Source organism: Pelecanus crispus, chromosome 3 (assembly GCF_030463565.1).
Source record: "Pelecanus crispus isolate bPelCri1 chromosome 3, bPelCri1.pri, whole genome shotgun sequence".
Classification (NCBI taxonomy): Eukaryota; Metazoa; Chordata; class Aves; order Pelecaniformes; family Pelecanidae; genus Pelecanus; species Pelecanus crispus.
This window is the reverse complement of record NC_134645.1, coordinates 12778759-12801821: the sequence shown is the minus strand read 5'-3', so window position 1 is coordinate 12801821 and position 23063 is coordinate 12778759. Positions and strand designations below refer to the sequence as shown.

General features: G+C 53.3%; 1 protein-coding gene and 3 pseudogenes across 1 annotated transcript; 3 read left to right on the top strand and 1 right to left on the bottom strand.

Moving 5' to 3' along the window:
- The first annotated feature begins 687 nt into the window (after nucleotides 1-687).
- On the top strand, nucleotides 688-1063 carry LOC142593232 (histone H2A.V pseudogene; annotated as a pseudogene).
- Nucleotides 1064-8640: 7577 nt separating this feature from the next.
- On the top strand, nucleotides 8641-12130 carry LOC142593174 (syntabulin-like; annotated as a pseudogene).
- A 301-nt stretch (nucleotides 12131-12431) lies between these two features.
- On the bottom strand, nucleotides 12432-12807 carry LOC142593218 (histone H2A.V pseudogene; annotated as a pseudogene).
- Nucleotides 12808-15108: 2301 nt separating this feature from the next.
- On the top strand, nucleotides 15109-19531 carry LOC142593173 (ubiquitin carboxyl-terminal hydrolase 42-like). The gene is made up of 11 exons (XM_075706837.1): nucleotides 15109-15124; nucleotides 15464-15664; nucleotides 16117-16227; nucleotides 16303-16405; nucleotides 16553-16620; nucleotides 16782-16852; nucleotides 17416-17498; nucleotides 17746-17857; nucleotides 18178-18318; nucleotides 18537-18637; nucleotides 19453-19531. Exons 1-11 carry the CDS (start codon nucleotides 15109-15111, stop codon nucleotides 19529-19531), a joined length of 1086 nt encoding a protein of 361 aa, XP_075562952.1.
- Nucleotides 19532-23063: the final 3532 nt, after the last annotated feature.

Sequence of the window (23063 nt, the reverse complement as noted above, 5' to 3'; positions counted from 1 at the left end):
CATGAAATGCTGCAGCGCACTTGTACGGTTGAGAAGAGCACTGCATGAGACAGGCACGAACCATGTGCTGGAAGCTGCCTGCGGAATATGGGGTTTACCTCTAAATCAAACTGACTCTCTGGACAACAAATGGAAAGCGCTAGCACGCCTTCTGGAGCACACATGTCATACCCGAGGGGGGAACGAGTCTCCGTGTCACTCAATTAACACTGTAGTTTCACAGATGCTGTAGGTTAGTGCTGCCTAAAGAAGTACCCCACCTTTCTCTGGCCGTTTGTTCCCATGCACATCTCCGGCTACCCTTGAGCCAGTGCAAAGCACTTGTACATTTGCGCAGTGGACCAGCCAGGGAAACTGATTGAGCTTCACGCCAATTCAGCCAGCACACACAAAAGAGCGCTAGCTCTGATTCTCCTTGATTTCCCTGGTCACGTTCGCTGGGCAGCTGTGCTGGCACCAGAAAGACACCAGCACAGGGGAGGGACGCGCTGCCTGGGAGCAGGAGGACAATTTCTGTAGGCAGCAGTACTGCAAAAAACACCAGTTTAGCTGCTTGCTAACTGGAGTCACCGACCTCGCCACACAGCCAGCAGCCTCGTGCTCGCTCCAGACGCTTATTGTCTGGCAGCTCCTGTGGCGGCTCCCGCGTGGACTCGGGACCGGAGCTCGGGACGTGGCGGTGGCACCATGGCTGGTGGCAAAGCAGGAAAGCACAGTGGGAAGGCCAAGGCAAAGGCAGTGTCGCGCTCACAGAGAGCTGGGCTGCACTTCCCTGTGGGCAGGATCCACAGACACTTGAACACTCGCACCGCCAGCCTACGGGCAAGTGGGTGCCACCGCTGCCGTCTACAGCGCTGCCATCCTTGAGGACCTCACCGCCCAAGTGCTGGAGCTGGCAGGCAACACGTCAGAGGATCTCAAAGTCAAGCGGATCGCTCCTCGTCACTTGCAGCTGGCAATCCGCAGCAATGAAGAGTTGGATTCCCTGATCAAAGCCACCATCGCCGGTGGAGGTGCCATCCCCCACATCCACAAGTCCCCCATTGGAATGAAGGGACAATAAAAAACGGCATGGAGAGGGGAAAAAAAAAGCAGCCCCCTCCCTGCCATCATCATCGTACGCTACCTAGCACAGAAGAAATCTTGGGGATATGTGGAATTTTTTTTTTTTTAAGGAATAGTTCAAAGGAAGAGCATAGACAATTGACTGTAGAGAGGAGGAAACATCGGTAGGGGCTTTAGATTCAAAGTTTGGCACAAAGTTGTACCTCGTCGGGCAGCACCCCTTGGTGTGGTGGTCGAGGGGCTCAGCTGCTCCCCTGGGTTTTATACAAATATGGAACTGACCTCCTCCCAGCGCTGCCATGCTACCTGCACTCTGGAAAGGGCAGGGGAGATACCCTATGAATATCTGGGGGCAGCAGGGCAGTGCAGGATGGGGAGGAAGAGCCCAAGCAGCAGGTGAAGCTCCACCATGTTTCAAGGGAGGACAGATGGATGGCGATTGATTGATTGATTGCTGGCTGGGAGGCACGCGCAGGCCGGCTGCGCTAAGGCGTTGGCTTCCCGCCCGCAGCATACTTGACCACGTATGGGCCGAGGAGCTGGGCCCATGTCAATAGAGTCTTGGGTGGGGTGAGACCCTCTCAGCACAACGGGCTCCCTTCTTTGAGCTGCCTGCTGGGCGATGGATGAAGATGGGCTACTGTGGGGACTGGGGTTGGTGTAGCAATTTTGCTCTCTTGGTTTGCATCCTGTCACCTTGGGACATGCAGCAGGGGACAGAGAGCCGGTCACTCAGTGAGCAGAGCTTAACAGTGACACCAGTTTAACTGGCAGAAGGGGTTATTCAAAGTCTCTTAACAACCTAATTTGACTTGGGTGCCCCCCTGTTTCTCCTTAAAGCCCTTGCAACTATTATGATCATTTCTTATTCCAGAAACACCTCAAAGCACGAGCTGAGCTGAGGGCCGAGGTGTGCTCGGGCCCGCAGTCGCTTAACGGGCGTCAAGGATGTGCCAGGCTGCAGGAAGCAAAGCAAGGGAGGATGCAGGACAAGAACTGTCTTGGTCACAGTGTCTCCACTGCCGAGCCAGGACTCAGGACCAGTCTGCCTGATCCCGGGCAGGGCCCCCCCCTCCCCCAGCAAATGCCACGGCCTCTGCGGCTGCTTTGCCTCCAAATGTGCTTTACTTCCAGAGGTGCTTAGCCTCTGAAAGGTGCTTTGCCTCCAAAGGCAGCCTTGCCCTTGCCGCAGGCCGCTGTGGCCTCGGGGTGCCGGTCCCAGTGCCACCTGCTCCTCTGCACCCAGGAGACCTCCAGTGATGGGAAAGGAGCAGGCTTGACATTCCTCCAGGCCACCTCCTGGCCAAATCTGGGCCGACGCAAGTCTTCTCCATGGTCCACCACAGCCTGCAGAGGAGACCTGAATTTCAAAGCTACAAAGCATGTGCTTTTTGTTACCATTATTGTTACTAATGTTATTTTCAGGTCTTTCTGCATCACGAAGACGGGAAATCTTGTCCAACGCCATGTTCTGTTCCCCGTGGGGGTCAGCCGTTACGGTGCAGGGAGGCGGACAGCCCTCTCTCCCCAGAGCAAACCTCTCTGCCCTGCCAGCCCTCCTGTGTTACTCTACCAGCTGTATTTTCAGCTGCTCATCGGCCGATCACAGCTTCTCTGGTGCTCAGCAAATCCCGTTTAGGGGTCGAGCTGGCCCTCATTTGTCTTGCTTCCTGGTGCCATGCTCTGTTCTGACATTTGGGTGAGGGGAGGAGGTGTTTCCACCTTCTTATTTACATAGATATAAAATGGAAAGTGTTTAACATACTAACTCTGAGGAGGAACAACGTATCGGCATGATAAAGGAGTAGCTATGATCCCGGGCGCAGCTTCCGGTCCCGGTCTTTGTTTCTCAAGCGGCAAGCCTGGGCTCTGGGCAGCCCCACACCAGGATGCTCCTTGTGCTCATGCTGGAGGAGGGGTTTGGGCTTTCTGGAAGGCTTTTCCACCTGAACCTCCACGGCTGCGCTCCACGGCCGTGACTTCCACCTTCCCCACGGGAGGTGGAGAACACGTTCCTGCCAGCCTCTTCCTTGCCTGCAGACTGTCACCATCCTTGCCCTTCACCTTCCTCAGACTAAGCAGCCCCAGCGCTGCAGAGCCGGGGGTGGCTGCGGGGCCACCGGCCCTGCAGCAGAGAAGGTCACCTCTGTGTGTGTGGGGCGGGCGGGAAGGTGCTGGCTCCCAGCTGCCCTCCTGGCGCTTCCCCCTGGGCCGTGGGTGCTGAATCACTCACGGGGCGTGGGGGGGGGGGGGGGGGCTGTGGGTGGGTACAGTCTTTCCTCGCAACCCGTGTGGATGCAGACACCGCTTCGGCGCCACAGAGTGGGCGCTTTTAACGAATTCCCCGGTCCCGACGCCGGCAGCACCTGAGGGCGGCGGGGCGGGCCAAGATGGCGGCGGGGCGGGCCAAGATGGCGGCGGGGCGGGCCAAGATGGCGGCGGGGGGCGGGCGGTACTTGTGCACGGCGGGCTGGATCCCTTCCTCGTGCGGGGGGTGCGGGCGCAGCTCGGACCTACGGAGGTGAGGGGGGAACCGGCGCCGGTGCCCAGTCGGGGCGGTCCGGTCCGGTCCGGTCCGGATCGGATCGGATCGGATCGGCGGGGGACGCGGGCTCGTTCGCTTCGCGCCCCAGAGCCGGGCGGCCGCGGCGTGGGCCGTGCCGCCAGCTGCGTGGGGCCCCCGGGGTCTGGTCTTGGTCTTAGTCTTGGTCGGAAGGGACCTCTAAGGAGCGTCTGGTGCCGCCCCTGCCGTGGGCAGGGACACCTGCCGCTGGGTCAGGCTGTGTCCCCTCGCCACCCGGGCTGAGCGGAGGTCTGCGCCGCCCTCCTCCCTGCGAAGGGGCGAGCGGGTGCGAGGGGCTGCTGGGCTGCTGCCAGTGCTCAGGCAAAACCCCTTCCCGGTTTGGCTTGGTTTCTGGTTTTCCCCGGAGGTGGGCTGCGCCTCGGGAGAGGTCCTCTTCAGCACGGAGGCGGAGCCGGGCGAGCTGAGGAAAGTGCAGTCTGGAGAGCAACTGTTTGTGCTGCTTAAGAAACACCCCCCGCTTGCAGTTTCTAGAGAGAAAGGTACGGCGCTGACTCCTTCCCTCGGGTCGTCCCCTCCGCTTTGCTCACAGGGTGGGTGCTCAGAAACGTGAAGCCCCAGTTCAAGTCCTCTTTATAAAGGTAATGTTTGATTTATTTAGTTACTGTCAGCCATAGTTGTAATTGACAGCAATCGATTCTGAAGTAGCCTTCACCCAGATATGTTTTCAGTTCTTTCTGTTGTGCTGAAGGTAGCTTACCCGCTTGTGTTCTGCTGGCACTGTACATAGATGTGTATGTGTAACGCCAGCCCCACGACCCCCTTCCCCCCACCCCCCTCCCCCCAAAAAAAAAAACCCAAACCCAAGCCCCACCCCATCCTGGAACCGCAGTCCAGTTCTGGATCCGTCTTTGTGCATTTTAACGATGAGTCATTTTCTTCTAGGCAAAGTGGATCCAGACGTCCATCTTGCGTCACTTCACACGTTCAGTGCACAGATTTCTTGTAAATCTCAGCTACTGAGGTCCCGTTCTCTGTCAGTGCTGGAGTAAGAATTTCAAGTCAGATGGGTTGATATCTGTGTGCCGGTGGGATTTTATTTGGGAGACCACAAATAGCCTTCAGGCTTTGAGGCTCAAATTTCACCATGATTCTAAATGAGAACTAGAAATACCTTCCCCCTTCCGCCCCCCACCTTGACCAGCTTCAAGGTTTTTAAGGGAACTGGCGTGTCTATTCCTCGTGCCTCTCTTGTCGTAGCCAAGTCAAGTGGACTACCCATGGGCGTAAGTTTGGGCGTGCGTTGGAAACTTTGCAGGATTGAAGGCAGGTTGATGACTAGCAAGGAGAGATTTCCCTTCTAAAAGAATAAACTCGTGGCTTTTATTGTGAGCTGAATTAATGTTTGCGTCTGTCTTTCAATCCTGGAAAGCGTCCCACATCTCTTAGTCCTGCTTTCTGGGGAGGATGGCATGGTAGGCGGGTCCTCCGTCCCTGGGAATGGCTCTCGGAGGTGGTCTGGTTGTCTAGAGCTGCTGAATTGTTCTGCAGAATTCAGCCCTCGCAGGATTTAATCTTGGTTCTGCAGAGCTTGTAATCAGAGGGCTGCCTGGGTCTTTGCTGGTGGGGCGTGTGGGTGTTGAGAGCTCAGCTGTGCCTGTGGTGTCTGCTGGCGCTGTGGTTCCTGGATTTGCGCATTGATGCAATCTGAGCACAGTCTCTGTTAACAGCTGTTCTCAGTCCGTACGTAGGAGAACAGAGTGCTGAGACCAAACTACTTGGCCTGAAACTGCTTTTTCTTCCAGGGAGAATGCTGCATGAGATTAAAAGCCTTTGTCACTGAGGAGCCAAAGTACTGGCTGGATGTTACCTCTATTTGGAGAAACCTTCTTGGGTGTGAGGGGAAGAAAAAAGCCGATGTCTCTCAAGAAAACCCATTGCCTCTCAAGAGAAGATGAGAAGGAGAGACAAATATTGCAACTAAAAGGCGGAAAACAGAACAAGTGCGAGAGACTGCGCCTGAGGAATGCCAAGCGGCAGCTGGAGAGAGGTGTGCGGTACCAGAGGGAAAGAGTGATCCGGACTGCCGGACTGAAAGCAAGACTTCCTTGGGAGAGCCTTCCAAAAGCAGTGGAGAGAAGCCTGTTGCGAATGAGCAGCTTAGCTTGAGTTTGAGAGTTTGTTGTCGTTGTGGTGGAGCGATTGCCAAACTACTTCCTTCACAGGTATGCTAAAGTATGTCTGTTTGAAAAGAATTTAGCAAAGGTGAAGGGCGATGGGTAGTTTATTTGTCGCTTCAGTTGTGTGTTGCATGTTTTAGAATAACAAACCGATGTAAGCTTTTTGTGTCTTTTCTCAAAAAAAAGGCCTGAAGCTGCATTCCCCTCAAACAAGTTTGAAGGGCTGCTGTTAATTTCTGGGCGCTGTTACCCTGAATAGTTTTCAAATCAGTGCCCTTCACTGAGGATAGGCAAAGGTAAGAGGTTGAGGTAGCTGGGCACGTGGAGTCAGAGGAGTGATCTGACAGTAGTTTACAGCTACTTAAAGGGCCATTGCAAGGACAGTGGAGCCAGCCTCCTCTCAGTTGCGGCAGACAGCGTAGAAGAAGGGGCAAAAGCCAGAACTTGCAGCTTGGGTGGGCTCTGGTTGGGCACTGGGGAGAACTTGTTCCCCAGGAGGGTGGTGCAGGCCTGGGATGTGTCCTGGGGGGTGGCTCTTGGTGCTTGGGAGAGAGTGGTGGCGTAGAGACCTCCAGGGGCCCTTTCCGTCCAGCACTCTTCTCCTCTATAGTGTCTTTCTACTGTGAGGAAAATAAAAAAAAAAAAAACCCAAAACACCAAACCCCGTGTAGCTGCAGTTTGTGTAGATTTCTCTTACTTGAAGATAACAGTAGTTTAACTAGATTTTTGCTTCCCTGCTAAAGCTAGTACCTTGGGAAGGTGGGGCACGTGAGCCTGCCGCCATGAATGTTAGCTTAAATTTGTGCTGTGTCTTTGAACTCTCATACTCTGAAGGTAGACAGAGCTTTCTAGATGCCATAAAAGCATTAAAACTGTGAGTTGTAGTTGTGCGCTCGCAGGTTTTCTCTTAGGTAATCTAGCTTACAGCCATCGGAAATATTTTGTGCGTGTGGTATACAATTCTGAAACGATGACAACTTTTGTTGTACCTTGGGCGGGGCTTGAACTTTCGCCTCCCGCGCGCCGGTTGAGCGATAGTCATTTTGTCCCGCGGTGTGTCTGCTGTGCCGCTCGCTCGCTCGCTCGCTGTGCCCTGCTGTACGTCTTCTGGTCTTTGTATGAGTTGTTGTCCTAGGGATAGAGAGAGACTCTTTCTTTTCCCAGGACTGTGCCGTGAAGGCTGTGATCTGTAGTTTTGTCAATTCTGTTCTTTGTGCTGCCCGTGACTGTTCTTCCCCCTTGCAGGAGATCGGAAGAGCCGTTGGCATAGCGCTCATGGAGCAGTGTGGGTGGCGGGCTGGTCTGCGGGACCCCGATCTAGAGGTAGCGGTGCTTGTCTGCCAGATGGCCTGTCGCTGCTTCCGGAATTGCCCCCGATCTCTTTTGTTTTGTCCTCCGCTCCCTTTGCGCGCAGAACCGTAGCCTCTCCCCTGTTTGTCTTTCTGCCGCTGAATTCAACTAGGCATCGTCTGGTAGTGCTGAGCAAAGCTTTCCAGTGGCCTGTGTGTGCGCACCTTCCAGAGCGCTTGAGCTCCGGTCCTAACCACGGGAGCGGCCAGCATGGGCCTGTAGGCCAGGGGAAGGATCCATACAGGCGATGTCTCAGGATCTGGCACGCTTACAAACTGCTGGACTCGGATTCTGTTGAAAATGGAGGTTGCCTGAGCCATTGGGCAGCTAGTTTAGCCTCTGTAGAGGCAGAGAGCGAGCAGCAAGGTGGTGTTCTTGAGCTCTTGAGATGAATCCTAGCCCAGTCTCCTGCGTTCCTCATCAGGTCTCTGACCACTCTGCTGTTAGCCCTTATTGAAGCCAAGTACAGTCTCCGTCTCTTTTATTGCCTCGTTTGGTTTTTTGTTTTGTAGTTTTAACAGAAAGGGAAGTCAGTCTTAGCCACTCAGTTGTGGAAGAAAGTTTGTGTTTGAAGATGGCGCTTGGATCGTCAAGTGGGTCTCATTAGATGCCTTTTCCTCTTCCGTTCATCCCTGATAAGCTTAGGCACCCTCTGTTTGTCCTTTTTCTGAGGACCGCTGCCCAAGGCGCCCTAGCGTCGCACAGGGCGATTCTGTATCTCATGTTGCACCGTGAATTTAGTTAGTCAGCAGGAGTGAAGTATTTTTAGGACATAAGCTAACTAAATGGCACTGAAGAGAAAGAAGTGCTCTACAACTTCCGAGAGATAATATTGGAATATAATCCGAACGTAAATATTTTGAGCAAAAGAGGCTTAACAAGTTATGTAAAACTGATTAGCATTCCTAATTTTGAACCCCAATCCACAAGTTCCCGTTAAATTAAAGTGGCCTAGAAAAGGGACCTTTTAGTTCTGTGTCAGAAATGTTATGATCCACGCCCTTCTGAACAGTTATTGTCGATGTGGCTTAGTAGAGACGTAGGCAATTAGTGGTTGGGCTGTGGCCTCTCAAGACAGGTATCTCCTTTTGTTCACAAGGCTCTCAGGCTGCAGCAAGCACCCAGAGGTCACAGCGCAAACGCAGGATCCAAGAAAGGAGTCAGCAAGTTAGAAAGGAGGCATGGGCAAGTAGAAGGCAAAAGCCTGAATCCCATCTGTCCTAAGTAATGATCTGCTGAGCTCCGGGCTGGCGGCACAGGCCACCTGCGGTTCAGGGTCTCGGGCACAAATCTTCTGCACTTAGGTACTTATCTCCTTCCTTACAAAGGAGAAACAAACAAAAAACAAAATAAAAGGAGATCCCTGAAGATCCCTGAAGAACGTGCAGTGGCTGATGACTTCAGGACTGTCTGTCTTCCCGGCCACTCACAGCTACCTATCTGGTTTAGTGTTTAGACAGCTTTGTGTGTAAAATAAGGCACACAATGTGTTGCGTGATGAGGCTAATCCAATGTGCTTTAACCATGTTGGTTCCCTCCAGCCGAGGCCCTTGTGGTCGGAATAATGGATCCTTATCCTGCAAGCGCAGAGCCAGCCCACGGGCTTCCCGTGAAAAGGACCCCTAGTCAAGACTGTGCAAAACCCAGCGGAGTTCCTGCTGACATCCGCCAGCATTACGGGGCTTCTTCAGCCAGCAGCAGCAACTCGGGCTCCTGCAAAGGAAGCAACAGCGGCCCAGTGATGAGGCGAGTGTGTATTTCAGCATCCCGGTGTTCAGTGGCACTGACTGACCTCCTCTGCACTGTAACGTGGCATCAGCTGTCTGGGTTGCCAAGCAGGTCATCTTGCTCCTCGGCGTCAGTGTGACTCCTCATGTTGGTGGCTCGACAGTCAACGGGGTGCTCCATCCCTATTGTTTCATATGGTATTCATTCATCCATGTTGTTTCAGCACTGTAAAAGTCAAGGTTGCTTTTAGTCAACGCCCTTTGTAGCTGCTTTTCCCTCCGAGGCAGGCTCCTTCCTGTGGTTTCATGCCATCAGTTCTCCTGTGCATTCACTGGTTCTTTCGTGTAAGGGTGCTTTTGCTTTGGAGAGAGCTGGGTGGGGTAGTATAGCAACTATTATACACTGGGGTGAAAATTCAGCCTGCCCAGCCTTAGGCACCTCCCTGTGCAGTTTCCTGTACAGGGAAGAAAAGAGATGCCTGCCAGCGCACACAACACATGTTGCGGAGAAGAAATTGCCACCACGCTGCTGCTGTTTCCCTGCCTCCCTCTCTGTCTCTCTCGGGCAACTCAACAGCCAAGCATGTCAGGTGCACACCTAAAGCTAGCTAGGATGAATCTAGGTTTCAGGGTGCTCAGCTTCCTAACTCACGTGTGGAGCTGAACTCGGTCCGTACGCTACCTCACCTGGCCGTCCTGCAGCTGGGCGCCCTTGCCAGCGGCCCGGCTGCCTGCTCGTGGGCACACCACGTGTTTTGGGTGAGGGGGTGGCTCGGGGTTTGAAGTGAAATGTCTCATTTGATGTAATGGCACTGAAGACAAGTACCATAAATAGTAAATTTTGTGCGATAGCCACAAATGAGGCGTTTCCTCAAGTACTTTGATTTGCCAGAGGGAGTCACTTGTGCAGACACTGAGGAGCCCCAAAGGCGTCAAGCTTTGTATCAGTCTGTGGGATGTTTTTCTTTTTGCCAGGACTGAAGAACTGCAGGAGTGATGTTAAGTGAGGGTTTGTTTTGTTGGTTTTTTTTTTTTTTCCTTTTCAGGCGATCGGGGAGATACGTTTCTTGTGGTGAATCGCAGCATTAAGCCAGAAAATGCCAAGCCGTATTTGACTGCTCTGCAGCAGAAGGAAGTTCCAGTACAGCATTTGGAAACAAAGCTGAAGGAATCTGAGAGGAGAGGTAAGGAAAGGTAAAGAAAGGTCTATTTCACTTGAGAAATCAGAGTTGGAAAGATGTATTCAGGAGCATTTAGGGGTGGGAATCCAGAACATTTTGACTCATTTCTTGACCGCATCAAGGTTTCATTAAGAAATTTGAAAGACGATCAGGCGGATCAGGTTGTTCTCAGGTACTTCAGGTTTCACGGCGTGCTCAGTGAATACGTACCGTGCAGTTTAGTTATGAATATGGCTGCCTCTTTCCCCTGTTTTGAACTTTCCCAATAGAATATTTTTAAAGGGTAATATTTTCCCAGTGTGATTGAGCATTGAGACCTTTTGTACATAAGCCAGTTTCTACCTGCAAGACCTTAGTCCCCTGTTGTACCTCACTCACTGAAATATGACTGCAAGTGTCATCCTTCTCCCCTAATGAAAGAAAAGCTCTTACACAAACCAGGGTGCCTGCTTGTGTTTTTGTCGCTTAGGTGTTGAATTGTTCACAGTAGCCCTTTGTAGGTACGCTAAGCAAAGAAGCGACAACATGCATTACACAGCAGCAGGTGTCGTCTCTCTTGCTAAAGCCGCTCTCTGAGAGCTGGCTCTCCAGCAGACGCCACCCAAGCAGGCCCAGAGGGGTGTTTGTAAGGAGCCCCAAGGCAGAGTCCCAGGGAGCCCTTGGTCCAGCTCGGGATAGCCCGACCTCTGCATCTGCGAGGGCTGGATGTCTTGCAGGGGCCCCCTCTCCCCACGTGCTTGCAAGTCAAGGCAGCAGCCTCTGGCTCCGTGCTGGGCTGGGTGGGTGCAAAGCAAGCCAGGGGCCTGCAGCCCCGAGCCATCCTGCTGTCTGAGGCCAGCGTTGGCTCTGGCTGTATGTGAGGAGCTGCTGGCAAGCACGGGGGATGCGTGCAGGCAGCTGCTTCTCGTCTCCTCCAGGGCCGGGCAGTCGGTGAGACGTTAAGCGCTGTACTGGCTGGCCCTAACCTAGAGGCCCCCGCTTGCACCTCAAAATGTCCAGGATCACAGCACAGCCCCGGAGGCTGCTGGCTGTGTGGCGAGGTCGGTGACTCCAGTCAGCAGTCAGCCGGCGTGTCTTGGCAGCCAGCTTACGTCTCCGCCAGCTCTCCCGGAGGCGGCAGGAAATGGTGCACGGAGGAATGTGCTTCCTTCTTGGAGCATCTCTGCAGCATAGCCATCCCAGTGCGGTGGAGCCTTACGTTGACTCTGTAACGAAACAGTGTCGCAATATTTTTATTTTGCTGCAGGGAAACAGAAGTAGAAGGGCTGAAAGCTCATCTGGGACACGTGAAGGAAGAGTGGATTGTAGAAGAGTGTAATGGTGTGGAGGTGGAGCTGGCCTTCTTGGAAGCAAGGAGGGAAATTGAAGAACTGAAGCAGGCTATTGAACAGCTTGTCTGAGAACGACAAAAAAAAAAATCAGAAATACTTCCTAGACATAAGCGTTGAAAACAAGAAACTGGAGTCTCTGCTGCAGAGCGTGGAGATGGCTCAGAACAGCTCTGTGAGAGATGAGCAGTGCCCGGAGTACACGTATGACTCGGAGGGGAAGGCGTTAGCGTTGTGTGCCACGGTGCCAGGCAGCCTCATCACGGAGGACCAAGCTCTGGAGGAGGTGGCAGGTAGTGGGCTGCTTCTTAACGAGGGCACGGCTAACGAGACTGATGCATTTGAAGAGAGTTTGACCGCCACAAGCTCTGAGGTGAGCGATCCAGCTCCCTCCAGTTCTGCAGTGAATCGAGAGACGCTTGAAAATGTTCTGGATGAAAAAGTAACTACTTCCCAGGAGGAGGAGGAGGAGGAGGAGGAGGAGGAGCGGGGGGGTGGGAAAATGAGCAGCAACGTGGTGGTGGAACAGGCCACGCAGACTGATGTGGCGCCATATAGCCTAGGTGTGGAGCAGCTCTTTCAAAACACCTTCAGAGCTCAAGATGCGCGTGCCTGCCAGCCAGCAATCAATCAATTAATCGCCATCCTTCTGTCCATCTCCCTTGAAACATGGTGGAGCTTCAACTACTGCTTGGGCTCTTCCTCCCCATCCTGCACTGCCCTGCTGCCCCCAGATATTCATAGGGTATCTCCCCTGCCCTTTCCAGAGTGCAGGTAGCATGGCAGCGCTGGGAGGAGGTCAGTTCCATTTTTGTATAAAACCCAGGGGAGCAGCTGAGCCCCTCGACCACCACACCAAGGGGTGCCGCCCGACGAGGTACAGCTTTGTGCCAAACTTTGAATCTAAAGCCCCTACCGATGTTTCCTCCTCTCTACAGTCAATTGTCTGTGCTCTTCCTTTGAACTATTCCTTAAAAAAAAAAAAATGCCACATATCCCCAAGATTTCTTCTGTGCTAGGTAGAGTACGATGATGGCAGGGAGGGGGCTGCTTTTTTTTCCCCCTCTCCATGCCGTTTTTTATTGTCCCTTCATTCCAATGGGAGACTTGTGGATGTGGGGGATGGCACCTCCACCGGCGATGGTGGCTTTGATCAGGGAATCCAACTCTTCATTGCTGCGGATTGCCAGCTGCAAGTGACGAGGAGCGATCCGCTTGACTTTGAGATCCTCTGACGTGTTGCCTGCCAGCTCCAGCACTTGGGCGGTGAGGTCCTCAAGGATGGCAGCGCTGTAGACGGCAGCGGTGGCACCCACTTGCCCGTAGGCTGGCGGTGCGAGTGTTCAAGTGTCTGTGGATCCTGCCCACAGGGAAGTGCAGCCCAGCTCTCTGTGAGCGCGACACTGCCTTTGCCTTGGCCTTCCCACTGTGCTTTCCTGCTTTGCCACCAGCCATGGTGCCACCGCCACGTCCCGAGCTCCGGTCCCGAGTCCACGCGGGAGCCGCCACAGGAGCCGCCAGGCAATAAGCCTCTGGAGCGGGAGGCGATGTGTGCGTGAGTGAGGAGCGGGCAGCAGAGGCACACCCTGCTCAACATCCAGCTGGCAGGATCCTCTGCTTCCCTGGGAGGCAACGGGCACTGCTGGCTCCCGAGGCCTGACCCTGAAGCGAGCTTGGCTGTGAGGTGACTTTGCACATATAGCCCTGCAAGGACCCAGTCAGCAGTGCCTGCGGAAAGCGCAGAGAGCCGCCTGCAGTTGTCTGCTGGCGGAGGGGCTGCCTTTCAACGGGGAATGAACTGAAGGACAAGGAGCCCCCAGGGCCAGGCGGCTGTTCGACCCATCGCCCCCAGCCCCACAGCCCTGATGCCACCACAGACAGAAGCCAGGTATGGGGTTGCGACTGGGAGGGGAGCACGGTGCAAGCTCCTTGGGCCCTGCCCCGATGGGACACAGCCTAGTCAGGAGAAACGCCCAAGCCGGACTGGAGGGCAACGAGAGAGGCCAGGGCAAGAGGGACTGTGGAGCAGGGAAAGGCGGGGGCAAACCGGGACCCCCAGCTGGGCACAGACAAAAATGTCTGCTCTGAGCGGGGCTGGGGCAGGGGCAAAATGAGATGCCCTGAGCAGGACAGGGACAAAACTAAATGCCCCAAGCGGGGCATGAGCAAAGCGAGCCACCCCAGATTTGGGCAGGGGTGTAACGAGCCACCTGAGCAGGGCCGGAGTAAATCCAGGCACCCTGTGTGGAGAAGGGGCAAAATGAGCCTCCGCAAGCAAGAGAGGGGAGAAACTGAGCTGTCCTGAGAGGGACATGATGAAAACCAGGAACCCGAGCAAGGCAGCAGAGAAACTAGATGCCTCAAGCGAAATCTAAAAAGAAAAAAGGCTCCCCGAGTGGAGCAGGGGCAAAAGTAACTTCTTTGGTAGTGCTAGTTCAGAGTCAGCCCGTGGCTGTGTCTTGGGGGGAGCAGATAAAGTTCATTGGAAATGAACCTGTAAGAGACCGGGTGCTTTGCTCCACTCGAGTCTCACGGACACAGCCCTGCACCTGAGAAGAGTGGAAAAGAAGCCCTCAGCCGCCCGAACGTGCCAGCCAAAGCTGTGAACAGGCACGCTTGCAGCCCTGAGCAGATTTTGATTCATCTGGCTGGCGCGGCCCCAGGAAGAGGCAGGAGCTCTGCCGGCAGGCGAACAGCCCTTCGCTGGCAGCGCGTGGGGAAGCCCAGCGGCTGCTGGCTGCGGCAGGCGCCCGGGATGTGTTGGATGCGTGGCTCCACGGCCTCGAGGGGGCACGTCCCCGTGCGGCCCCGTGTCACAAAGGGGCAGTGATGCGACACCCGCCCGGTGATTATGAGCTCACCTGGCCAGGGCTTGCCATCCTGAAAAGCGGGCCAGCGAAAGCTAGTTGGGCCGAGCTGGCCTTCGGGATAACTTGGCTCATTCCATTGCTACTTGCGCGACTACTCTTTTCCAGCCATTTATCGTCTGGATAAATCGCCCACTTCTTCTCAGCTTCCCTCCTCTTGCAAAGGTAATTACACTTTGGCTTTCAGGACAGGTCGTAGAGATACGGGACAAAAGTATCGGCTGGTCTATACCTTCCGAGCTCTAGGCTGAGCTATTACACCTTTACAGGCTGGCCGGATATGCGCCACGGGTAGAGTTCCTTTGTGCTGATACTTATTTCTCTACCATACCCTAGGATAGGTAAGTAGGGGGGTGGCAGTGTAGTCTGAGGCACTGGGCTCAGCCAAGAATGACAAGCAGTTTTCCCACCCTGACTGATGCGGTAGGAAGGCAGGCAGAAACGGAGCATGGCAAAGGCAGCCGCTAAAGTAGCGGCCGGAAGCCGGTCGGTCCTGCATACAAGGTGGGCAAGTGTGGGCTGGAGAGCCAGAGGGCTCTGCTGCTAACGCTAGCCACAGGTGAGCCGCAGGTGCTCTTCAGAGAAGGTGACACGCAATGCAGTCTTTCAAAAGGGCCTTGGTAATTGCTGTCAATTGGAGTCCTGTGACAGGGACAGCAGGGCCGTCGGCCTGCAGGCTCCGCAGCAGTTCCACGTACCACTGAAACTCTTTCTATGGCGGCTGCTGTTCTGCGGGTTGCGTTTGGGTTTTTTAATCATTTTGTTGAGCTGCGATTATTTCTTTGCAATCAGGGGACGGCATTGGCGCTGATCTCTTTCTGGAGCGTGTCCTGAGATCCTTTGTCATCCGAAGCTTTCCCCTGTGTTCCTGAGAGGAGCGATGGCCGCAATGGGGAACGACTCCTGTGAGTAACGGCTTCATCAGCAGGCTTGGACTTTGTGACTCCCCAAAGGCAACGGACGTGGCTGGTGCTCCATCCCTGAATGTTGATGTGCTGACAGCCTAGCGTGAATTCTGGGGCGTTTCCTGATAGCAGCCAGACTTACCCAGCTGTTTTCCATTAGACACATGAAAACGCGTTTTGTCACTCCTCTGCCACTATGTACGAGACTCTGAAAGACGACATTGCCCGTAGAAAGATCCTGACATCAGTAGGGTTACCTTCTGTGCTAGGTGCTTGCCCAAGACATGCTTTTGTGCAACAATGTCGTGTCATCTCTTTGCAAATGTCATTGCCCTGCAGTCGTCGCCGAGGGAATGGCTCCGCCACAAAGGGTCCTCTTTCCTCCGGAGAAGATTTGCCTGGACTGGCAGCACAGACAGAGAGCTGGAGCGGGACTCTACAACCTGGGCAATACGTGCTTCCTCAACTCCGTCCTGCAGTGCCTGACGTACACACCCCCTCTGGCCAACTACCTGCTCTCTCGTGAGCACAGCCAGTCATGTGAGAACTTTTATGAACAACTCCTTGTAAATCTGTGGGACACTTTGCAAGGATTCCCAGAATCTGGAATTTGATCTACCAGAAAAGCAGCCCTTCTTTGTCAACCCCCCGAGGTGGTGTTCTTTGAACACTCAAGCCTAGAAGCCGCCCCTCGTGTCTAGGTGTGTTGATCTTCAGAAAGGCACCTCTTTCTAGCCCCAGGTCTCAGTCCCTATTCCGACAAGTTAAGCTCTCTTTGCTTATTGCACAGAAAACTTTTGTCAGTTTAGCATCCCTCTGAAGAAAGTTTTCTAGGCACTAAAATAATGTCCGGGGCTTGTTGGGACATTGGCACCTTGGGAGAGGAGGAGTGGAGACTGTTCTTAGAACTTCAAGATCTCCATTACGTTTCCCATCGCTGTGGACGTTTTGCTAACCCGAGGAGCTTGCTTCCCTCCCTCCTCCCGCTTCAGGTCGTCAGCAAGGCTTCTGCATGATGTGCGTAATGGAAGCGCACGTTAACGAGGTCCTGCGTTCCTCAGTCTGTGCCATCCGGCCTAGCGGTGTCATCAGTGTCCTCACACGTAAGTCATTTCAGGTGCCCCTACAGGTTTTCTTGCCTTCTTGTAGGAGAGATCTACTAACTTCTTCTTTTGTAGGAATAGGAGAACATTTCCAGCTTGGCATGCAGGAAGACGCCCACGAGTTCTTACGCTATACTGTCGATGCCATGCAGAGAGCCTGTCTGAGTGGAAGCAGCGAGTAAGCACAAGCCGATTACCTTTTCAGTGTTCCCGAGCCCTTTGCACTCCTTGAGGTACTCCCATCGAGGAGAACCTACGCCCAGGGCTTTCAGACAAAGCAAAACTCTTGGAGGAGATAACTCTCTGCCTTACCATTTCTTTCTAGCTTGGACGTCTCTTCTCAAGCAACTACCATCGTCCATCAAATATTTGGGGGCTTTCTGAGATCCAGAGGTACTTTCCCACAACTGTTGCTCTCCCTGGAATTGTCTGTGCCCTCCCGTCTGCCCGTGATAAACGGCTGATGGTGTGACTGGCGTAGTAGGCATGAAGGACGGAAACGGGCAGAGTCAGTCAACTTCCCCTGTCGCTGAGCATTTTGATTTGCCTTCCAGTCACGTGCTTGAGCTGCAGAGCAGTGTCCGATTCCTACGAGGCCTTCCTGGATGTCCCTTTGGATATAAAAGTAAGAGGGTTTGTAATTGTGCTTCAAACGTCCCAAGACCCCTGTAGCTTTCCAGAATCGAGGCATTTGGCTTAAAAACGTAGAGTGCAAACATAAGAGAGCTTGGTGGCGGGTGGGCAGTGGAATGGAATGGCCTGTGTCCTTCTGGGGAGGCCGTGGCAGCGGTCTGCATGTAGGTGCTGGCTTTAAGCTGGACAAGTACAAATTATCCTCTCTGCACCCTTGACGTACTCTCATCCGTCTTCCTTTTGCCCTCCTCAACACCCGTCTGGCTCCCAGGCTGATGGGTTGTGGTGTCTTCATTATTGATGACCCTGCACAGCATTGGTAGCTGAACTGTGCGGTGCCACAGAGAGGTAGCTCCTGATAGCGCCGGGAATCCCTGGGAATTGAGGGAAGTGTTCAGCATAATACCCTCTTTGTGCCTCCTTCTGGACACTGCTTGCGGGTTTCAGGGTGGGTCTCCTCAGCCTCAGCTACCTGGGTCTTCCTGTCAACTCCTAGTAAGTGTCTGGGCGAGGGTGATGCCCTGAGCTCAGGGCCATCCTTTCTCGCTCCTCCAGGCGGCCTCATCTGTCACCGCAGCTCTGGAGGACTTTGTGAGACCCGAGCAGCTGGATGGCGAAAACTGCTTTAAATGTAGCAAGTAAGAGGATTACTAACGACATACTAATACTAGGTGCTGCGTGAAGGTGCCGCATGTCATGCGGCATAAGTCATCTTTTCACGTAGGTTAGATGCACAATAATGAGATGCAGCTTTTGTTTAATACGGCCTTCTGGTACTGAATAGCCTTAAAATAGCATAAGGATGTGTGAGAAGGGAAAGCTTGTCTGGCCTTCTTGGGGCAAGAGAGGTGCATTTCAGCACTCATCTCTGTGCTTGGTTACAAGGTGTGACAAGATGGTTGCTGCCTCCAAGAGCTTTACGGTCCATCACGCGCCCAAGGTTCTGACGGTGTGTCTGAAAAGGTTTCAAGATTTCACTGGCAGGAAGATCAGCAAGGTGTGTACGCAACTGGAGCGCAACTTTCTCTTCCCGGAGCAGGAGATTTCCAAAGCAGTACGCTCTTTCACCGGTTGTTCGTGTTGGGATTTTTGTGTTCCCTTCTGGGGAGACGAGAGTTCCCGCGGGAAGACAAGCACATGCTCTGCTCCGACAGAGCTGTTTGGACCGTGAACAGTTTCCTGCCCCCCAAACCATGGATGTTGCTTTAAGGGAAAACAAGTGTTCATGAGCCAAAAAGATGTATTTACACACCGCTAGCCTTCAGTCTTGGAAGGCTATTTCAGGATCATTTCTGAGCCCTCTGGGTCTCTCCGTAGGTTGTGGAGTATCCTGAATACTTGGATCTTCGGCCATACATGTCTCGGACAGCTGGAGAACCGCTCCTCTACGCCTTATATGCTGTCCTGGTACACAGCGGTGACAGCTGCCATGCAGGACACTATTTCTGCTACACAAAGGTAAAGAGCAACTTCCTTCCTAGCAGGGGAAATATGTGTGCTGGGGAAGAGAAACTTTCACGGCAGTGTTACTGGCAGCCACGGCTTTGGGGGAGAAGGTCTCTTCAGGGGCTGGATTGGATTTGTTTTGGTGTACTCTTGGTCCTGTAGTTTTCTGCCTGTGTTTTTGTGGAGAAACCATGCAGTTCACCTCCAGGTATCGATGCCTTTCTTTGCAGGCCAGCAACGGACTGTGGTACAAGATGAACGACATGGCTGTGGATGGTTGTGGCATCGACAGAGTTCTCGGGCAGCAAGCCTATTTACTCTTTTACGTCAGGTCATAACAAGTATTAAAAAAACCGTTCAGAATATGTTTCCTTTTCCTGGCTTTGCTTGTTTCTTCTCATCCTCTGGAGTGTTTCTCTTTCTGTCATAGGAGACAGTTAGTACCTGCATCATTCAGTGCTGTCCAACGTGAACTACCCCACGTCAGTCCTTATCTTCCCTTGCTGGGCTTTAGGCTGCTGCCCCGGGGGTAAACGGCTACTTGTCTGCTATCTGAAGCTGGCTAATGTTGAGAAGAGTACTTCAAGCAAGGGGCCCTACAGCAAAGATGGGGAGGGACTCTTTATCAGGGAGTGTAGTGATAGGACGAGGGGTAACGGTTTTAAACTGAAAGAGGGAAGATTTAGATTAGAAATTAGGAAGAAATTCCTTACTGTGAGGGTGGTGAGACACTGGAAGGGCTTGTCCAGAGAAGTTGTGGATGGCCCGTCCCTGGAAGTGTTCAAGGCCAGGTTGGATGAGGCTTTGAGCGACCTGGTCTAGTGGAAGATATCCCTCCCCATGGCAGCGGGGATGGAACTAGATGATCTCTAAGGTCCCTTCCAACCCAAAATATTCTCTGATTCTCTGACTCTATGAAATGGAAGCCGTAGCGGGTATAAAGACCCTCGAGGACTTGCTCTGGCAGGGGCAGACGTGGTGGGAAGACCCCAATCGAATTTCCTATTTGTAGTCTTGGTTACGTCTTCTCTCTGTCGTAGAAACCGCTCCAAGAAAATGACTGAGCCCCAGAGGAGGCTGCAAGAAGAGCCCTAAACAGAGATCCTTTTTTTTTTTTTTTTTTCTTTTTTTTTTCCCCCCCTCCAGATGCCCTGAGTTGAAAATTGGAGAAAGGGCTTCTTCCTCACCGGCACCATCATATGCCCGTTTCTTCCTCAGTCTGTAGGGGGCCAAGAGCAAGCAGGCGGCTTCTGTGGGACCACAGGGTCTGCCTCACAGGACTAAGGTAATTCTGGGGAGGCGGGTCAGGGCACCAGATGGACAGTGGATTTCTTTGTGGGATCTGGGCATTGCTCTCTTTTCCCGGTCACACAGCCGCAACGCTGCTCCCTCTCAAAGCATGCCACCTAGATCCATCCCATTTGTGCGCCTTTGGCCCCTTCTGCCTTTGCAGCCCTCCAGGAGAGCCTTTGGGCGGCCCTTAGCTGTCCCCTCACAGAGCTTCTGGGGTTTCCTCACTGTTCTGGTCCTTTCAGGAGGAAAGGGCAGGACCTTGGCACAGCTCTCTTTGCAGGGCATGGCGGTGGGCATGGAGGACTCTCCAGAGGACAGCAGCTCCTCCGCAACAGCCAGCACGAGCCAGCTAACCTCGGCAGGTGCACGGCAGGCATCTGCAGGCTGGCCGTGCTCCATCTGGACAGGCAGGCTCAACATCGCCTCCTGCGTGGGCTTCTGCTTGCATCGCTTCTTCTGCGGCTGTAGAAGGCTGGTGTCTGGAAGGAAAGATGCGTGCCCGGTCTGCTGTCAGCCAGTTGACCGTGTGCCGCACAGCGTGCAAGAAGACGACGACACCACCAAAGAGGAGCAGGGATTCAGCCCTTCCTCCCGCCGCCAGAGGAAGGGTGCCCGGGAGAGGGTCCGGAGCAGATCCCCGCAGTGGGGAAAAGATCTCCGCAGCTGGTTTGTGGACACCACGGACTATGACCCCTCAGCAGGGAGAAGGAGGAGGAGAACTAGCCTGGCAAGTCGTGACTGCGCGCCCAGGGTGAACGCACCCAGGGTGAACGCAGCTCCAGGGCGCTCCAGCGGCATCTCCCAGTCGGCTCCCACATGCAATGCTGCTTGGGAGCAAACCCTGCCGATGCAGAGAGAACAGAGCAGATCCCTGCGGCGTGCCTATGATCTCCGCAGCCGGTTTGTGGAGATCACGGACTACAGCTGCTCAGCAAGGTGCAGGGGGAGGAGGAGGAGAGCAAGGTCTCCCCGTCGTGACCGAGCCCCAAGGGGTGATGCAGCTGCAGGGCCCTCCACCACCAGCTCCAAGTGGGCTCCCGCAGCCAGGGCTGCTCGGGAGCAAACTCAGCTGAGGCAGAGAGAGCGGAGCAGATCGCCACGGCGGGGCTGCGATCGCCACAGTCAGTTTGCGGACATCAGACTGTGACCCCTCAGCAGGGAGGAGGAGGAGGAGGAGGACGAGGAGGGTTTCAGCGCCCCAGAGATGCACGTTGGACAAACACTCGGGGCGCTGTGGTGGTGACGGGGGCACATTGCGACCCTGGATGAAGGAGGAGCACAGCATCTGACTTCTGCAATGCCAGCGAGAGGAGAGGAGAGGAGGAGAATCCAGGAAGCAGTGCCCCCAGCAGGGATCAAGCTGCACAAAGGGCACCAGCGGCCCACCCTGTCCCTCCTCCCAGTGCTGCCTCTGGCCAGGAAGTGCTCAGAGAGACCTTCTAGACACTCAGACAGCTCCACCGGCTGGCCCACCTGCCCACAGGTGCCTCAAGGAAGAACTTTAATCCATGTTCAGCTTTTGGGATGGCCCTGCAAAAATAATACTCATTTGGAACCAACAGGCAGAACAGCCAAAGCCAGAAGTAAAAACAGCTGTTGGCCTTGCATATGTAATTTACGGGGTGTTTCCTTCTCTGTAGGTTTTGGGGCAATAGGTGGACAGAGCCAGTGTGGGAGGTTTATGTCTTGGGATTTTGAAAGCAGTGTGCTTGCATATGCCCATCTTGCAACCTCTTTTTAAATACGGAGTTCTGGTCACTGGAACGGGAGTGGGCTGGATGAGCCGACAGTGAGCGGGACTGAAACGGGCTGAGCGGCCGGGCCCCGAGGGCGCTGCTCAGTGGCAGCCAGTCTAGTCAGAGACCAGTAACTAGCGCTGTCACCCAGGGGTCAGTACGGGTTCCAGTCGTGTTTTAGTAGCCCCCCCCAAATCTAAGAAAGAGCTGCGAGGATTTTGGGGGATGGCTGGATGGTGCAGACTCCGGTTACCAAATTTTAGTCTGATTGCCAGGCTGGTATGTGAATCTATGAAGGGACCCGGAGAAATTTTAGAATGGACACCAGAGTGCCGAAAAGGATTTGACTCCATCAAAACTGAATTGATGAGGGCTCCTGCTTTGGGTTTGCTGGATTTAACCAAACCTCTAAAGATAGAAGAGTAAATAAATACAGTAGGCAAATAAGTACTGTAAGTACAGTACTTACTTTCAGTAAGTACCTACTTACAGTAAGTAAGTAAATACAGACTCCAAATACGCATTTGGAGTGGTCCACACGCATGGGGCTATTTGGAAACAACGTGGGTTGCTATCTTCTCAAGGAACCCCTATTGAATATGGACCGGAAATTTTAGAATTGTTGCAAGTTGTTCTGGGACCGAGAGAAGTTGCAATCATGTGTGGCAAAGCTCATCAGAAAGGACAAATGGGAATCATTAAAGGAAATGGAAAAGCAGAGGAAATAGCCAAAAGAGTTGCGGAAAGGGCATCGCTAATTGAAGCATTGGTCCCATCAAGAAAAGTTCAGTGGGAACCTCCAAACTATTCTAAGGAGGAGGATCAGCTTGCCAAGTATTTAGAGTGTACCAAGTCAAGGAAGGATGGTGGATAACCAAAGATGGGCAAGTATTGGTTACTACCCCAGTGGTAGGAGAAATACTGAAGAAGACCCATAGTGAATCCCATATGGGAGCGGATGCTCTGGTCACAAGTATCAAAAGATACGCTGTAGGACCGAAGATGCAAACTTTTGCAAACTTTGTTGTGAAGCAGTGCCCGATAACTATGTTGTTGTAAGAATAACCCCAAACTACAGAAAAGATCTCCTCCTGGAGAGGTCAGGAAGGGCCACATGCCTGGGGAATACTGGCAAATTGTTTTTTCTGAACTGCCAAAAAGCAATCAGTATAGCTAGCTGTTGGTGTTACCAGACACCCTTTCAGGATGGCCTGAAGCTTTCCCGTGTTGTACCAATAAGGCTAGAGAAGTAGTAAGGATATTGTTAAAGGAGATAATTCCTAGATTTGGGGTACCTGAAGGAATGTCCGCTGAAAATGGGCCACACTTTACAGCTCAAATAGCTCAGGAAGGTGCAAAGTTTTTACAAATGACATGGGACCTACATGCTCCTTGGAGACCACAATCAAGTGGCAAGGTCCAATGAATGAATAAGACTCTGAAAAGACAGTTTTCAAAACTTTGTCAGGAAACTCAAACGACGTGGACAGATGTGCTACCAATAGCATTGCTAAGAATTCGAGTCACTCCCCGAGCTAGCGAAGGAGTTAGTCCTTTTGAGGTTCTGTATGGGAAACAGTATCCCATAAATAGTTTAACTGGGAAAGGTGATCAAACGCGTATTACGGGAAACCAATTGTTATCCCGTTACCTGTTATCTTTGGAACAGGCTTTGTCTTCCCTTCACGGGTATTTAACTGAAAGGGCGCCAATACCCTTAGACACTCC

What these genes read in the sequence shown, in the direction of transcription:
- LOC142593173 (XM_075706837.1), top strand. An exon ending in GGGCTTTCTGAGATCCAGAG is followed by an intron (nt 16,621 to 16,781) that starts GTACTTTCCCAC and finishes TTTGCCTTCCAG; the next exon opens with TCACGTGCTTGAGCTGCAGA. An exon ending in CTGGCAGGAAGATCAGCAAG is followed by an intron (nt 17,858 to 18,177) that starts GTGTGTACGCAA and finishes GTCTCTCCGTAG; the next exon opens with GTTGTGGAGTATCCTGAATA.